The following is an 18,796-nucleotide window of genomic DNA, read 5'->3' on the forward strand; positions in this document are numbered from 1 at the left end:
CAGCGCTGCTGACGATTGCGAGTGTTTACAATGGTTTGACTGATAAATATGAATTTGTAGCTAAATTGTTAACAGTGCCAAACAGTATTTCCTGTTGTTTACATCCTCATTAACGCCCTCGCTAAAACATAATGTTAACGCTAGAAACTGTGCATCCAATAGATCAATTTTAACAAATAAAAATACTTACAGGTTGTGGCTCACAATCCACAGCTTCGTCGGTTGGAGGAGTTTTAACTGAATCCAGCACTGAATTGGGAGAGATCCTGGAAGCTGTCCTTTGTCAAATGCTGCGCTATATATTTTCTATAATTCTCTAGAACATAACTAAAATTTAATTGTAAGCACTTCTCTCTTTGTGTCGTGTCAGATAACAAGCTCTGTAAAAATAGCTGCGCTTGGACGGCATTTTAGCTTTCTCTGCTATAACATTACAGCACCTCTGGCCACGCCCCTTTACTGCGCTGTGCGTATGTCATTGGTGTATGTGCGTAACCTGAAGGGTTTATGATCTCATTAACCCGGATGTATTTTTTGTAGTCCTTAAATTTGTTCTCTGTAGGCTTTGCTAAGCTAACGCCGTAAAAGCCAAGGTCTCCGTTTGCATTGAACTTGGAGCGCATTACATTGAAAGATGTTCACACAGCTACGTTACACATCAACTAAAGTTTGAAATATGATATCGTAGTGGACCACCTCTTTAAAATGTCCCAGTTGAATGGTGCTTAAAATAAATAATATATATTTGCAATAGATTTGACAAAAATCTTGTAGTAACTCAAATCCATATAATCTGATACAGCCTATGCAAATTTAAGCAAATTATACGGTTTGGATTTCACATGTTTAAAATATGTCATATATGCAACATATATTTCAAAATATTGCATAAAAAGGCTTTTACATGTACATGTATATAGCCTATATTTCGTTTACATAATTTAATATGGCAAATATGTACAAATAACATGTATGTGTGGATAGATAGAAAGATAGATAGATAGATAGATAGATAGATAGATAGATAGATAGATAGATAGATAGATAGATAGATAGATAGATAGATAGATAGATAGATAGATAGATAGATAGATAGATAGATGATTAACAAGATCGTTAATTAACAAGAACATCTGACAGTCATCAGGCTGTTAACCTCATTGATATTGCAGCAATGTTATTTAGATTTCGCCTTTTTCAATATTTACTTTTTTCAACTCATGATTGCTTTAAAATCAAAATCTATGTTTATTTCCAACAAAACATAAGTATTTTTCAAAAGTGTATCCCAGATTAATTTTACTTGCATTAACTTATTCCTGTTAGGCACCTTTTTCAACATATTTATCAAACTCTGAAAATTATATATTATTTTAAAAATTTACCTGAATTATGTCATCATTTTAAACAAACAAACTTTCTGGCTAAACTTGAATTGCACTGTTATGTGACCCTGGACCACAAAACCAGTCTTAGGTTACACGGGTATATTTTTGGCAACTGTATGGGTCAAAATTATCGATATTATTTTTCTTTTATTCTGATTAGAATATTAAGTTAAGATTATGTTTCATGAAGACATTTTGTAACTTACCACAAATAGACCAGAAATCAATGGCTTTAGCGGTAAAATTCTCAATAGTTTCTTTTATTTTTTACATCCGGCTGGCTGATTTCACTTGAAATGAGAAACATCTCATGATGCTGTAAGCCCCTATGAAGGAAGAAAGTATGAATGCTGTGACAATGAGTGTTTATCATGTTAAACATTAACTAAATACAGGATTACCAAAAGTATGTGATTTTTTTTTATCTCTTAGTAATGTTGAATGCTGAAAACCTTTGCTACAACCCTACCCTGAAGAATTAATGAAGTAAAAGAGGTACAAGCAAGCAGGGTAGCTAAACGTTACCTAATAAAGTGTCGGTGAGGCCTGTCGAAGTCTGCGGTGCTTCTGCTGCCCTCACGAGGCTGGAGATGGAATATCTCTATTTCTCAACTGTATTTCCTCATTGTTCTTCACAGTAAAAATTAAACCCAGAGATGATCAGAACATTTTGACACCGAACCACTAAACTAAACCCACTTTAAACTTGTCTGGATTTTGGATTTCTCTAATTGATAGAAAATAGTATTATCTCTGCAGGCCTTCATTTAAAGGAGGAGGAATTTGAGAATGGTGCTTAAAAAAACTTGAGTTCCAGTAATATGAACCCTTTATGAACTGTAAAATGACCAACTGAATGATCGAGTGATGCTTTTAAACCTTGGTTACCTCTTAATATTTTGGTAATCTAATCTTTCACAGAGAAAGAGAACAAGAGAAAGACTTAATAAAACAAACGAGAGAAGAATAGAGACAATATCGAAGAATGAATAGACAACAGGACTCACACCTCTTCCAATGATTATAGTAAGTGGTGCACAGAACAGTACTGCATATCCACATATAGCAAATCTTTGACTGACTGTCATATTCTCAGTATTTGTTGTCAGTTCATGATATTATAATGATTTCATGTATTGTCAGACAATAAAAACTTGAGTAACGATACTTATAATGCTGCTTCAGCATGATGAATTATTGCATTTTAACATATATAAAAATTAAAAGTTCTGTTTAATTGAAATAAACTTTTAAAATAGCACTATTGTTACCTAAAGTGTCTTTCTTTTTTACATTTATCCATGTCACGTGGGGTATTTACCTTGCATTTTAGGCCATCAGGTCTTGCTTTCTGGGAACCAAACCAACAATCCAAATGCAATTGTTTTGTGTTACAGTCACAGATGATGCTAAGGATTTACAGCTGAAGGCACTCTAGTTTAACTGTACACATAAATACTCATGAAGAAGAGTGTTTGTGTGTTCAGCAAAGACATGTAAATATATATTTTAGGAATTTTTCGTAATTTTTTAAAAAAAAAGTTCAATTTAATTAAAGTATAATGTTAATTATACTTTGAATTGTATTTCCATTCCATTCCATTATTTTATTATGACTACACCTAGTGTACAACGGGCCCCATAGTTGCTGATTTTAGCTGCATTCACTGTAACTGAATTTAAAGTATTCAATTATTTAACTAAAATACATCTATTTTGTTCATTTAAATTTAATATATTTATATGTTGGTGTTAACTGATTGTAACTGTTTTCAAATTAGCAAAGGATAATCAAAATTTAAAATATAGACATGCAATGCGGTTCGGTATTTGTTTTATTATAGTTTTATATTGTAAGACACTGAATCCCAACCATGAAACTAGAAATTTCCCATTTCCTCTATGAGTGAAGCTGGAATTATACTTTTGCCTGGCGCCGCATCGCTGACTGCCCGTGCACCAAGCCGAAGAGCTTAAAATTACACTATCGCGTTTACAATCAAAACGCCGCATTTCAAACGCCGCTAAACACTAATTTTGAGCTCGTCGGCTTGCCATAAGTATAGGCGTCACGCTAAAGCGGAAGTAAACAAAGAGCACGTCGAAATCAGCAGCGTTGTACATGACATGCGTGAGATGTGCGCTGTATTCTTAAATATGACTTAAATTTGTTTGGTATATATTATTGCATTATCATTGGCTATTTAGCAGTGTCTAATACGTTTAACACGACCAGTAAATATGTCGTTTGTTGATTAATTTACGTTATGTTTATTTAGCGTTAGCTTGGCTAAAAATACTAGCAATTTGTTGTACGTTAGTGTTTTAAATTGTGGAGTAAAATAGACATTGCCATTCAAAGGACAACAATACAGTTTTGGTCACTCGGAATTCACATGAAATAGCGAAATCACCTGAAAAAAACGACTGCATATTTACATTTGGGCGTCTGAAATGAACGGGCAAGCAGAAGTAGAGGTGGATTACAAGAGAAAATACAAAAATCTTAAACGCAAGTTAAAGTTTCTGGTGTATGTAAGTACGTTACCATCTTCATTTTTAACTTTTACTGGTAATTTCAGATCGGTCATTTTATTATAGCGGTAAAGGTGGTTATATATTTGCATATTCGTTAATTTAGAAGTGTCTATATTGTTCACCGTGATACTTTGAATATTCGATCGGAATTAGCATGCAAGTATGACAATAACAACAACATGAACACTATCTAATTCACTGTAAACTATATTGTACTTTGATAGTCATTTGCTGCTAATATGATTTCCCTATTTACACTTTGCAAAGAATACTTTTCTGAACTCATGTTATTGTCTGAATATCCGAATGTAAAACCAACTCACCTCTATAATTTTATTGTGTTTATTTCTCTTCAGGAGCAAGAATGTTTTCAAGAGGAGCTAAGAAGAGCTCAGAGGAAACTGTTAAAAGTTTCTAGAGACAAAAGGTAGAATAAGTAACTGCAATTAATAAACGCTTAATCCACATATTCACAGACAGAACTGAACACTTTCTGTTGTTTTGTGTCAGTTTTCTGCTGGACAGGCTGTTGCAGTATGAAAGGGTGGATGAAGAATCGTCTGGTGGGTCTCAAATGAAGATTCTCATCTAAAAGCATGTTCCAGGGATGCTGTGTGTTGACCATGCTTGTGTTTTCAGACTCTGATGCAACAGTTTCCTCAGACAGTGATGGAGAGGGAGCCAGAGAGAGAGACAGGGAAGCAGGGAAGAAGTGAGTCTGTGCCAAGCTGATTTGTATTTGGGATTGTATAGATGTCAGACATTGACCATATAACACTTTCAATTTAACTGATGGTTCAAGCTTTATAATGCATGCCATGTAGCACATTTTTACTCTAAGTATGACTTTTAAGTGGAGATCTCTCCTTGCATGAGAGAATAAATTATGTTGCACATAATCCCTTAAACATGTCTCTTATAACAATTTAGTGTAGTCCAGTCATGATCAGAAGCAGCTTTACTGAAAATAATAGATATAACAGATGAAATGGTTAGAAAACGACTAACTATGCACTTTGGAATCATTGCAAATGAGAAGAATTCAACATGAAAAGGTTTGGAGTGCATATTTGATGCTCGGAGCCATTAGTATACCATTCAAGGGATGCACCTCTTAATGCAAGAAGCGTGTTCACTATGATCAGGCCCTTACTCTGCCTAAACAAACATTGGGATCGGTTCATGAGATCTGCCAGATTAGCGTGTACCGATCGAGTCATGAAATGTGATTATCGGCCGATACCGATCTCTGGCATTACTATTGATTATTAAATTTTTGTCAGCCTAACACATCTAACCCTCAACACATCTAATCACCAACAATACTGAACTTTTAGCAAATCTCTATTTATAACTAATATCATAATGGTCTGTTGAGCATACATTTAGTTTATTACGTTTCTTCAATAGTTTACGTTAAGTCACGTTGAAAAATCTATCATGTATACAATGTTGTACGTATACAGCTAAGGTCTGCTTGTTTTTGACACATTTAAAATTTGTTTTTAAAAAAGTAATTAATTAGAATTCGTTTTTTAATAGGGCAAGTAAAAATATTCTGTTGGGCTATTGAAAAAAATCTCAGCATTTAGCCTTATACAAGTCTGAAATTTCAGTCTTGGGGGTTTTAAAAAGTCTTCAATTTGACTTGGTGAAACCTGCAGAAAGCTTGTTCTTCGCAATTTCTAAGAATTTTAAATCTGTTTTTCTAAATGTTTATGATATTAAATATGTATAAAACTCTTTAAAGTTTTGAGTAAATATATAGATATATTTTCTTTCAGGAGGAGGAGTCCTGGAGTTCCTCCTGTTCCGTCGTCCTCGTCTCCTCATCTGTCTCTCCTGTCCCGCTCTGGTGCTCTCCAGTCCTCCGCTTCGGCACAATACCTCAATGCTGTGAGTACATCACACCTCCATCATCAAGCCACACGTCTGCTGCACTCATGCCTTTCAGTTACTCACACTGTTGCATTCTGTTTTATCACCAGTTAATTTGTCATTTTGTTCATATTTTTTTTCTCTCTTTTTTGTCTTTGTATATCACCTCACCTGGTTTATGTGGACTTCACACACATCCATCTGGGCACTCTGGGTGTGTGCATGTGTGTGGAATTCGGTGGCCCTGTGTGTGTCTCTGTGTGTGTACTGTATGTATGTATGTGTGTGTCATTGTGGGTGAGCAGTTACCCTTCCCTCCTGAGTATTTGGCTCCCTCTGCTGAGCGAGTGAAGAAAGAGAGAAAAACAAAACTGGCCAAACACAGGAAAGATGGTTCAGGGAAGGTGAGAGAAAAAAAGAGCGGAGGTTGTTGGAAGCACGAATGCCTATGTTCACGTGGCCACACACAAAACTCACTTAAAGTCCACGTGGAATCAAGTTTTACTTTATTTTGCTAGCTTACATTGTTATTCTTTAGATCAGTGGTTCTCAACTGGTTTGGCCATGGAACCCAATTTTTTACAAGGTTATCAAGCCGCGACCCAAATTTTTAGGAACTACAACACAATTTTAGAAATTATAATTAATTTGTATTTATTTGTTAACATACACCAGTAGTGACAGATAAATCATAAGAAATTCACAAAGACTTACAAATAAACTATTTTATTGCTGTCATTTAACAAAATGTATCAAATTATAGAAATATTTCAGAGTAAATACGACAAATACTGTAAACAGTGGTTAGGGTAAGAAAATGAACTAAACTGAACTGTTAATATAACATGTTGTCTGGTTTCTAAATGTCGTCTTAATTTTAAAAGTTTCATGCTCTCTTTTGGTAGAGCACCTCGCTACTTATGACACACTGAGGCTTAAAGTCTTTATGCCGTCAATATATCGTTACCTTAGAATTATAAGGTTCTATCTGACATTTTTGTCAAAATTGAGTTATTGACATATTCTTATTAAATTCAAACTTATTTACATTATGGGTTATTTTTTTATTGGTAGTTTACATTTTAAGACTTTTTATTTAGAAAAACAAATGTTACACACATGCTGTTTGCTATGGAAAGCAAAAACCTTAAAGCTCAATATCTCAAAATCATTCAGAACGCAGAGAGAACCTTATAATTCCAAGGTGACGATATGTAAATCCATACTTTACATATTCAGGTTCGTACTTGCTCTTTGACGTATTTGTTGCTATAATTAAATTAAATTTCACGTCAAATGGTAGGGTTGTCGTGCATGCATGTCAAAATAAGTTAAAAATTAAACTTTTGTTGTTTTTTTTGACCACACACTCCGTGAACCCCTGAAAATGTTACCAAAAGTGGGTCGTGACCCACCAGTTTAGAAACACTGCTTTAGATGAACAAATAATCTGCGCAGTTTAATTAACTAAAATAAAACGTTTTGGTTATCTTAAATCAAAAGATGATTGTGTTTTGAGTGATGGTCCATCTGTTTGCACCAATTTAATAGCTTCTACAGCATCAGTACATTAATATCCTTGCCCCTTAATATATACAATAATACCACGCCCCTTTTACTGTTTGTTTGCTATGAGGAAATGAAGGAGAAAAGAAAGAACCTGCCTCTACTCATTATTCAGTTTCTGCTGAAATTACAGTGTCATACTGAAATAAAAGTCTCCGCTACTTCTGGTTCTCTCGGACTCTAAGCATATTTTACTGCATTGCATATGAGGACCTAAAAAGCAAAAACTCTTTGTCTTATAGGGATAGTTCACCTAAAATCATTTGAGTACACATTTAAGTTCAAATGTTGCACACAAAAGAAGATATTTTGAAAAATGCTCATAGCTTACACCCATTTTCTTCCATGCATTGCTGTCAGCAACCAGCATTTTCCAAAGATCATCTTTTGTGTCTAACTGAAGAAATCATAAAGGGTTAAAACCACAATAGGGAGAGTAAATGATGAGAAGTTTCATATTTGTGTGTATTATCCATTTAAATTTCTCAAAAATCATGCTTTTCTGCAAATGATCTCTTCAATGCACCATTAAACAATATTTATGAAGATGAATGACAACCAATTTATCTATTTTTGCAAAAATTAACTCATTTTTTATGTTTAATGTATGTGATATTCAGATTTTAAGTAATTTTTTAAGTAACTTTTATTTGTGTTAATTTGAATAGTATTTATTACTATAACTTTATAAATTTACACAATAATATAGTTCTTCATTCTTAGATAAATGACGATAGACCGGCATGGCTTTTTAAAAATTCTAATAAACAACTGAAGTGTCTATTAATGTTTATAATCTTGCTGTTACAGTACAGCTTCCCTTTACAAAACCATTTCTCCGCATCTCCCGCTTGTTCAGGTGGTTGGTCCACTCTCTTCCAGTTACCCGGCGGGCAGTGGCCCAGCGGGGGGTGCGAGTGGGCCGTTCAGCTGGGTCCCGCAGCAGATGCTGAGCGAGGACGCAGGAGAAGACGAGGGAGACAGTGAAGGAGAGAGTGACCGAGGAGAGGAGGAGAGAGGAGAGGGAGACGAGGCAGAGCTGGTCATTGACATACCTAATGAGTGAAGGTAATAGACAAATACAGCTGAGGCCACAACTACTGAGAGATCCTTCTGTCTGTTTAAGGGGGTGTCCTTATCATTGGTTATACTGTATATTTTTAGTTCCAACATTAAATGTAGACCTTTTTGTTAATTTAAAACAAAAAACAGTTTCTTTTTCAGGGCTCACATTTAAGAATGGAGTATAATATTATTTATCTGAGAAACAAATGGGGTTGATCTAATTGTTGTTTTATTTTTTCGATTTGTTTATAGTCAACAAATCTGCATTTACATGATTATAAATATAGTAAAACAGTTGTGTTGGGAAATATGTTTGCAATATAAGAAGTGTTGCGCCTTATTTAATTTCTATAATAAAGCTTTATGTACAATTCTCAGTATTAAAAATCATTAACCACTAACTCAAACTCCTAATTTTCTGCTTATAGTTATTAAGGTAGTAGTTAGGTTTAGGGCGAGGCAGTGGCGCAGTAGGTAGTGCTGTAGCCTCACAGTAAGAAGGTCGCTGGGTTTGGTTTCGGCTCAGTTGGTGTTTCTGTGTGGAGTTTGCATGTTCTCCCTGCCGTGGGTTTCCTTCGGGTGCTCCGGTTTCCCCCCACAGTCCAAAGACATGTGGTACAGGTGAATTGGGTAGGCTAAATTGTCCGTAGTGTATGAGTGTGTGTGTGTGTGTGAATGTGTGTGTGGATGTTTCCCAGAGATGGGTTGCGGCTGGAAGGGCATTCGCTGCGTAAAAACTTGCTAAATAAGTTGGCGGTTCATTCCGCTGTGGCAACCCCAGATTATTAAAGGGACTAAGCTGACAAGATAATGAATGAATGAATGAATGAATGAATGAATAGTTAGGTTTAGGTATTGGGTAGGATTAGGGATATTGAATAAGATCATACAGAATATGTACTGTATGTGTTTGAATTTTATTATTATGGTATTCAATAAAGAATTTAATAGTTATTGTAACATATCATGGATTTAGTTATATTAGAATATGTACTTTATATATACAAATAAACAGCCAATAAATTAAAAATAGGCAGGAAATAAGCCACTTGTTAATAGTGGGAATTGGTACTTAAACTATGGGCTCTATCATACACTTGGTCCAATAGGGTGCAAGACATGTATGGCAGGATTTGTTGCTATTTTCAGACCAGCGCAACCCTAATTTTCACATTTTGCGCCATGTTGTATAAATAGTGAAAGTAAAGAAGCCGAATGGAGGAGGCTCGTTCTTTATCCTCACATAGATGGTCTGTTTAACTGTTTTTTCCACTAGTAAAGCGTTCAGTTTTTCCACTTACATGTGAATAGCAAATGTGCCATGGTGCGACGCAACTGACTCTTAAAGGGTATGGGAGATGAGACTCTGATTGGTTTATTGCATGTTATACTCAAAACACATCCCATAACTTATTAAGAGAATAAGCACAACACTGTTAGATCTTACAACAGGGAGCAAACTGTATTTTTCTGTCTTTAAAATAGCAAAAGAGGATTCGGACACGCCCTTAATGCTTTTGCGCCATGCACTTTAGACTTTGCGCCTAAATTAGGGCCCTAAATTTGTTTCAAATAATGTAAATATATTTTATAATTCAATTTATTTCTGTGATGGTAATGGCATATGACATTTGAAACAACCAAACAAGAACATGAAATATAAATACAAATACTGTACGGTTGGTGTATGTGTGTAGTTGCATTATGATTGTATTTGAACGGGGAAAAATCAAAGTAGAAAAATTTGAAGAAAATTAACATTTTATATAATGTAAATGTAGGATTAAAAAAAGAGACTCATGAACCTGTAACATAAATTTCTGATAATAATAATAATAATAATTTAACATTTTTAGCATAAAATGGCAGGACAATAACACTTTTTATCTTTAATTAGATATTTTTGTCTTATTTTCCTGCCAACATGCTATTGTTGGGCCTTTTTAAATATGATATTCTTAGATCATTCAGATCCTTTGCGATATGCAAGCACTTTTATTAGTTGGAAATTGGAAATAAACCAGGTTAAAAAACGATTTAGTGACTCATCATGAAGAAATCTGCACTTGTGCTGTTATGCTGGCATTGGCGTTTGTTTGTATTACAGATTGAGTTACTAAAAACACCTGACTCACTGTAGATAATGGATAGGCTCATTCTTTAAAGACTGCAGAGCTGCAATATGTTCCCCAAGCATACTTTAAATATAGAGTTGTGCGACAGCGTTAAGAAAGACTGAGTGAGCAGAACAAAGAGAGGAAAACAGACAGATTGAGAAAGCCACACCCATATTACCCAGGAGCACATCAACACTAGTCCAGGCAAGTTTCTGAGGGATCATTAAGCACACACACACCTGGTGAATCTGAATTAGACAGTACAGTGTATCTGTATCAGTTTAATAATAACATAATTACTTATGAAATGCTATTAAATTCTGTTTCCTTTTCTTTCACATAGGTGTCGAGAGAAACTACAAGCAAAACATGATCATTTTTGTTGTTTATTGTTTTTTTTATATTAAATGTTTAAAATATATCCCCGTGTTTCTGTCTTCTTTTTAGTAAGTACATCAGATGTCAAGCACAATCTCCGATTTATGGAAAAACTCAAATATTTTTTTTTTTTTATTACTTGGGGAAAAAAAGCCAAGCAAAGATAAAAAATGACTAGCTGCAAAAAAAAAGCAAGTTTGCTATTGTGAAGGCTGGGGAATGCTGACACACAGGTAGTCATGAAGGCGTGCGAGAGGTGTGTGTTCTGGTTTGTGTGCATTATAGTAATACTGAACCGAGGTGTAGTCAGCAAGAGTGATTTGGAAAGGGAGGGATGGATGAAATGGAGTGAAAGGGGGAGGGATGAAGAAGGTGAGATTGTGCCCAGACTCATTCTGCATAGCCAGAGAGAGAGAGAGAGGGAGGGAGAGAGAGAGATCTTGTTATTGTGTAGCTGCTAGTTCAGCACTGTTAGCTGCAGTCTCTGCTCTGCTGTACCAAGGGCTTTTGGCCATGCATTTACCCAGACTCACTGTGTTGTTGATCTCTGCAGTGCTGGTTAATGGTGGTGTAGTCCGGGCAAGTTCCCACGCAGATCTCGATCCAGGCTTCCTTCAGTGTCATGACTGTTTTTTCAGGGGCTCGCCTCCACAGGCACTCTCTGATGTGGGTTTGGAGCAGAGATGTCACAGACATCTGACCGGACGGCCTTTTGCTTCACTGTTTAACACCAACTGCCAGAGCACAGTCTTCACAGCACTTCACCTCAGCTTGAATAATGGATGGGGCAGAGGAGAGGAGAGCACGGTGAGACACAATGTTTTTCTCTCTCCCTTAGCTACTGGCTTAAAGATTTGTTCGGAGTTCAAGATTTGAGCAAGTGCTTCTGCTGGAAATGCATTGCTTTGATATTAGTGCTGAGTGCTGTTATTATACAGGCACTTATGCTAAATGAGTGTAAAGTCATTGTAGATGTCTGAATTTTTTATTAAAGCCTTGCTAAACTACATTCATTACAGTTTCTGCTGAATTGCGAATGCACAATGCTGTTAAGTCAGGCGGAAGAATAATGTTGTTTATAACTTCAGCATAACATAATTGTATTCCTTTCTGATAAAATAAGGACTTTAAATATGCACCTTGTTTTCTTGACATTCATACACTTTTTTTTTTAAGATGGATTATTTGTGAATTTAAAGCATAATCATTTGCATTTGTATTACACAAAGTAGAGGTATACTTGAGTCACTGCATGAGTGAGATGCAGATTTTCTTGTTGTCCACAAAATTTCACAAGGTAGTCGATATACAAAAAAAACAAACAGGAAATGATGTCATTTAGATGACCCCTACAGACTCCCATGACTGGGATAAAGCCGATAAGTTCCTTGAATAATCAGATCATTTACTTTTTTATGACAGGGTAGGGTTAGATTATTAAACCAAAACTTAAAATGTACTCACTCCCTAAGGAAAAAAATGCTAAGGACTTTAATGGCCACCAGTTTTCAACAGGAATATCCTGATCAGTTTTTTTGCCCTCGAGTCCGAGTCATTAGATTTTGAGTATCTACCGAAACCCAATCCGATACTTCTATAATATATATAAAAAAGCAAAGAAACAGATCCAGAATGTTCCTTCTTTTTTAGTTGATTCACCTTATTTTACCATTTAACTCTTGTTACAAACTGAGCACTTCTGTGAGGTAGCTTGAACAATCAAGTAATAAATAACCTAAATTCTTCACTTTTGGACTTTAGTGCAACACTAAATATATAAAAAATCTAGTATAAAAACGAATAGCACCTCAACTTAAAATTCCCAGCATGTAAACAAAAAATAAAAGTCCCACAGTGTTTGCAAAGGCATTTAACCAATAGCATCTCTGCAACAAAGTGATGTCATGTCGCACAGGTTGCTGTTTTCGTGTGAAGTCAAGAAAGAGGTCTAACTCTGTTACTGCATGACTATAGGTGTGTTAAAATAATATCTGTCTGTCTGTCTGTCTGTCTGTCTGTCTGTCTGTCTATCTGTCTATCTATCTATCTATCTATCTATCTATCTATCTATCTATCTATCTATCTATCTATCTATCTATCTATCTATCTATCTATCTATCTATCTATCTATCTATCTATCTATCTATCTATCTATCTATCTATCTATCTATCCATCTATCTATCTATCTATCTATCTATCTACCTGCCTACCTGCCTACCTATATAGTTTTGATTGGGAGTAAATGTCCAATTCCGATCGAGTCTGAAACCGCTTGGTTGGGCCAGATTTTCGGTCATGTGATTGGATCTGGACATTCCTAGTGTCCATCATAAGTCAGAATATCTTACTCTGTGTTCAGCTGAAGAAATTAATTCAAAACAGGTTTGAGCTGAAATCTGATGACAGAATTTGCATGTTTGGGTGAATTATTCCTTTAATTTATGAATGAAAATTGACCACAAATATCATTTGCACAATGCTGACACACAATGCTAGAAAAGCTTATCTAATAAATCATACTATTTAAAATATATATTATACTAATGGATAAATGCTATGCTAAGTAATAAAGACTGCATTTAATTAATGAGGCTAATCTTGAAGCAAGACTCAGAACAGGTTGATTCATTCAGTCACACCTCAAAACAAACACCACATTCCTCACTGACAACCACAGTGTTTCCAGTTTTTTTCAAATTCTCTCAAAATAGTTTGTTCCATGTATAGTGTGGTGAAATGGATGTTATGTTGTTATAATTCCATGAGGCATTCGTGGATCATTGAAACACAAATGGAGATGTTTTAAATGAAATCCAAGAGCTACCTTATCATTGTCAACACATTCCATGTGATTTGTGTCATTCAACTGTAATCATACGAAGCTGCATGAACAATTTTGTGTTCAACACAACTCAAATCTGTGTGTTTACTACCGGCACGCTAGCATGTTGTGCTGCTGACACTAATAACAACAAAACATTGTACTGCCTGTAGTAAATGCGTGACCTTATATGATGAGGTTGATAAGACATTGGTCACACAATGTCATATTTACATTTTTTTTCTGCCACACAAAAGTGTTCATGGAGCTTCGTATGATTACAGTTGAAACACTGAAGCCACATGGGATGTTTTGACAATGCTTTTGCTTCCCTTACTGAACATCAATGAACCATTGCAGTCTAGCGAGGATAAGAGAGCTCGCAGATTTCATCTAAAATGTCTTAATTTGTGTTCTGAAGATGAACGATGGTCTCAGGGGTTTAAAACAACATAAAGGTGAATAATAACAAGAGATTACAATCAAATAATAAGAATGTGTTACAATCAAATAAGAAACTAAATGCATGTCTCTCTCAATCCGCAGGAAGCCCAAGAAGAGATCAATGTTGATTCCCATGTGGCCATCCCAGCACTTTACAGAGAAACCTCAGATGAGACTCCATCATCCTCACCGTTCCTCCAGTGGGATTCTCTGACAGCCGAGTTGATCCGGAGTTCCATCATAGCGAAGTGTTCAGAGAATGGCGGGGAAATTTATGTGCAGACTGGTGTTGGCGGCTTTAATGAATGTGGAGGGAAACCGATGTGGTCAGCACTGTGTTGTGCTGCTTCAGGCGGAGATGGTAGCTTCAGTTTTGGGCTAGTGAAGGAGGGGGATGTGAAAGTACTCAGCATTAAAGCACTAGAAGAGAGAATTGGTGTTGCAGGTTTGTTTTCAGGAGGCTGTGGTGAAATAGGACATGAGATGGAAGAGGAACTTGCTTCCATTTTGAAGAAGGAGATGAATAGCATTGAAACACCCAATTCTGACGCACAAAGCGAGGAACACATTAGCAAGCGTAACACTCGGGAAGCAGAATCATCAGAATCAATCGATGAGCAAGTGAACTCAGAGTCTTCAGAATCTTCCTTGGGTTCAGACATGAACATTCAGGAGGACACCGAAGAAATTGAGCGCTCCGAATCAGTTCTTCTCTACACTTTGTCCACCATCGTCTCTCTTCTTTATGCCCCATTCTCTCCAATCGTAAACATAGCCACTAATCTTCCTTTCCAGCTGGGTTATGTTCTCCAGGAAGATCTGGCTGTTCTGGCCTCGGTGCCTGTTGACAGCTTCACTTTGGTCAACAATCTGGGATCAGGAGTGTGTTCTGGAGTTTCATGCATCTTGAACACCTTGTACCAGACTGGAGAAACTAGCGTGTGCACCATGTACGCCTGTCTCTCTCCACTAGCTGGCAGCTTGGGGCTGGCATTCCAGGAGGGATTCATAGGAACAGGGACTCTGGCCTCAGATGCCGTGGGTATCATGACAGGAACAGTGGGGAATGGTTTTAGTATCATTAGAACTGTTCTTGGGTCAGTCTGGGATGGCACAGTAGATTACCTATGGGCCGTATCCTCAGAAATGGGCCACCAGGTGTCAACTGTAGGCAGTGGGATTGGCAAACTTACCTGGAGAAGTGGTAAAGGGGTGGGTCACGTGCTTAACTTTGGTGTGTCCATCGTAGGTGGAGTGGTGGAAAATACTGTAGACAATGTTCTGGAAGCTTTTGGAGGAAGCTCAGGGGAGTCATCTCAATTGCAAACACCTGAGTTGCTGACATCTGAAGTGGTTGGTGAATAGATTTGAGCATATGTGTATATGGTTGTGTTAGCTATATCTTATTTGCATATTACACTACAAATAAAGCGCAACACCACTTATCCACTTTTGTTGCAGCCTTGGTTTTGGAAGAATTTTCCCAGTTTTTTTTTTTTTTTTGAAATAGATAAAAAATGTAATTAAATGTAAAGCCATGAACCAAACAAATCAACTGTGTGGGTTTGTTACCACTTTAAAAAATTGATTTAAATGAAAATTACATGAAAATCAGACAAAAAGACAAATGTAGAAGACTATACTAAACAGCTTTTTAGAGGGACGGAACTACAATCCCATAAAGTACCACAAATGACATAATTTTAAACAAATAATTCTAAAATTCTTCATTTTTGAAAATATACTGTATGTTTGATGGGTAATACAGATTTCCCCTCTGTGATTTATGCTGATAGATATTAATCTTAAAAAAGAAGCTAAAATATAGGGACTGATGGCTCAACAAGATCATATGCCATTGATTAACTTCCTAGTAGCTCAGTGTAGGTCTGTCTTTAATAATATCATTAGACACCAGTTTTCCTATGAAGAAAATGAGTGGGACTTTTAGTTCCTGGACCTACAGTAGTTCTAGCACTCTATTGTGTCCAGCAGACTGAATATTGACCATTTGGCATGTGGATTTAAATCATGATACTTTATCATCTCAAATGGAGAATCATCTCAATCGCAAACACCTAAATTGCTGATATCTGAAGTGGTCGGTGAATAGATTTAAATGAGTGTGTATATGGCTATATGTTAGCTTATTTGCATATTACACTACAAATAGAGTGCAACACCACTTGCCCACTTTTGTTGCAGCCTTGGTTTCAGAAGAACTTTCCTCATTTATTTTTAATGGATATAAAGTGAAATAAAATTGAAAGCCATAAACAAAACAAATCAGTCAACCGTGTGGGTTTATTACCACTTTAAAAACTTTAATTCAAATGAAAGGTACATAAAAATCAGACAAAACAAACGTAGAAGACTATACTAAACCGCTTTTCAGAGGGACAGAACTACGATCCCAAGAAGTACCAGTAATGACATAAATTTAAAAAAGACAATTAAAAACTAAAATTATTCATTTAAATAATAGAACACACACACACACACACACACACACAGTACATATATATATATATATATATATATATATATATATATATATATAACATGCGTTGCTTAGTGCCCCCAATAGTACTGATGTACAGCCATATCGCACTGCTACTCGTGTGATATTGCGTTTATACAACAGTTTGACGGCATAATTGTGTATATAAATACAAAATCAAACATGGAGAGTCTCAAAAACGTTTGTATGAGGAACTACTTTCGTTCGCATTTGATTCAAGTAATAAGCTGACAGCTTAACAGTTGAAGAAGCATCTTTTAGATCTGTAGTGTCTGCTTTTTGCTGGTTGTATGTGGCCGGAGTAATACACAAAGGGTAAAAAGGCTGTACGGGTGCTGATATTACTTAAATATATCACGGCTATCAGCCAATCAGATTCGAGAACCAGACAGAACTGTTGTATAAAAAAAAAAATAAATAAATAAATAAATATATATATATATATATATATATATATATATATATATATATATATATATATATATATATATATATATATATATATGTACATATATACATGCATACATACATACATACATACATACATACATACATAGGATGGAGAATTCTTGGGTAATACAGTTTTTCCCCTCTGTGATTTCTGCTGGATTTTTTAAAAAAGAAGCTCAAATATGTGGACTGATTGCTTCAACAAAATTATATGACATTGATTTACAACTAGCTCAATGTAGGTCTGTCTTTAACAAATGTAGTTAAGACACCAGTTCTCCTATGAAAATAATGAATGAGATTATTAGTTCCTGGACCTGGTTGTAGCACTCTATTGTGTCCAGCAGACTGCGCACTGAATATTGAGCATTAGGCATGTGGATTTAAATCAAGAAACTTGTACATTTTGCCTTAAATGGAGGAAGACCAATATGCACCTTTAAAGTTTTCTTTTTTTATTTTATTTTTGAGGGTTCACACTGTTTTTGTTTTTTAAGAAATGGAAGGTTCAGGGAGATTTCTAAGTGTTTCAAGGTGCTGCTGAGCGATGTTTGTTATGTGTCATAAAAATGATGTAACTGTTGTGTGTTTATGCCATTTCATTTGAATTACAAATGCCTTGTTATGCCTTGGTTTACATGCTGCAATAAAACCTCTCTGTGAGTCATGCTCTCTCATTTATAGGCCAAAACCTTAATCAAGAAAGTCTACAGGAATATAAATAAATATAAAACAAATTAAAAAAGTGTATTTTTAATGCACCATCACTTATTATTTATTGAATATGATCAGAGTGAAAGATTTAGGAGGTGATTGAACCAACATGTAAATCTTAATGTACAAAAACAGCAGCACAAAAAAATATTTTCAGTATTTATTATAAATATAATAAGTCCATTGTTGAAGGATTCTCATCTTTTAAAAAAGCACAAATTATTTGATAAACAGTGTGACATTAGCATTTAGAATTTATACATTATTTTTGGAAATTAGTTAGTTTCTGTTTATTTTAATTAGTCTTTTTTTGTATAATGTTAGATATTATTTATTTGTCTGCTTGTTTATTTATTTTTCCCAGCATTTATTTATATAAATACTTTTTAATCAGTTTAAAGGTCTTGTGGACCCCTTGCTGTCCACAGCCCCCATTTTAAAACATTTGATTTAAATTAATGTATTTAAGATCGTTATAAAATGTTTTATAAGATGAAAAACTTTAAACATCAACATCTGTAAATGTGAAATTCAATATTGAACTAATGTGGTTGTCATTACTTTTATATTCATTCATTCGTTCACTCATTTTCTTTTCGGCTTAGTCCCTTTAATAATCTGGGGTCGCCACATCGGAATGAACCGCCAACTTATCCAGCACATGTTTTACACACCAATGGCCTTACAGCTGCAACCCATCAGTGGGAAACACCCATACACACATTTTTTTTCTATTCAAAATAACAAAATGTTTTTGACAGACACTGTCATACATTGTTTTCATCACAAAAGTTATGCTATCTTTGAACAATTAAGCAATAAACTTTCCTACCTGCTTATTTCCAATGGTTTACATCAGATGGTTTTGTTTATCAGGCACGTTCTTCTGTTATTGCGTCAGACGGATGCGTTTTA

The 18,796-nt window shown here is 35.4% G+C and overlaps 2 protein-coding genes and 1 long non-coding RNA gene across 4 annotated transcripts; 2 read left to right on the top strand and 1 right to left on the bottom strand.

Annotated features, from left to right (window-relative positions):
- The first annotated feature begins 3,467 nt into the window (after nucleotides 1–3,467).
- ino80e (INO80 complex subunit E) lies at nucleotides 3,468–10,973 on the top strand. 2 transcript variants are annotated; one of them, NM_205636.2, is given in 8 exon segments: nucleotides 3,468–3,923; nucleotides 4,283–4,353; nucleotides 4,437–4,489; nucleotides 4,566–4,638; nucleotides 5,711–5,822; nucleotides 6,110–6,208; nucleotides 8,230–8,438; nucleotides 10,896–10,973. In NM_205636.2, coding segments are annotated over 7 exon segments (696 nt in total). In that variant the 5' UTR covers nucleotides 3,468–3,842; the 3' UTR covers nucleotides 8,437–8,438; nucleotides 10,896–10,973.
- Nucleotides 10,953–18,788, bottom strand: LOC141378170 (uncharacterized). The gene is made up of 3 exons (XR_012392019.1): nucleotides 18,714–18,788; nucleotides 11,464–11,700; nucleotides 10,953–11,325 (listed from the first exon to the last, which is right to left on the bottom strand). It is a non-coding gene; the product is annotated as an uncharacterized lncRNA (long non-coding RNA).
- si:ch73-54f23.2 lies at nucleotides 11,322–15,743 on the top strand. Its single transcript, NM_001328123.1, is given in 2 exon segments — nucleotides 11,322–11,737; nucleotides 14,299–15,743. Coding segments are annotated over 2 exon segments (1,557 nt in total). The 5' UTR covers nucleotides 11,322–11,443; the 3' UTR covers nucleotides 15,562–15,743.
- Nucleotides 18,789–18,796: the final 8 nt, after the last annotated feature.

This window comes from Danio rerio, chromosome 16, assembly GCF_049306965.1.
Source record: "Danio rerio strain Tuebingen ecotype United States chromosome 16, GRCz12tu, whole genome shotgun sequence".
NCBI classification, from domain to species: Eukaryota; Metazoa; Chordata; class Actinopteri; order Cypriniformes; family Danionidae; genus Danio; species Danio rerio.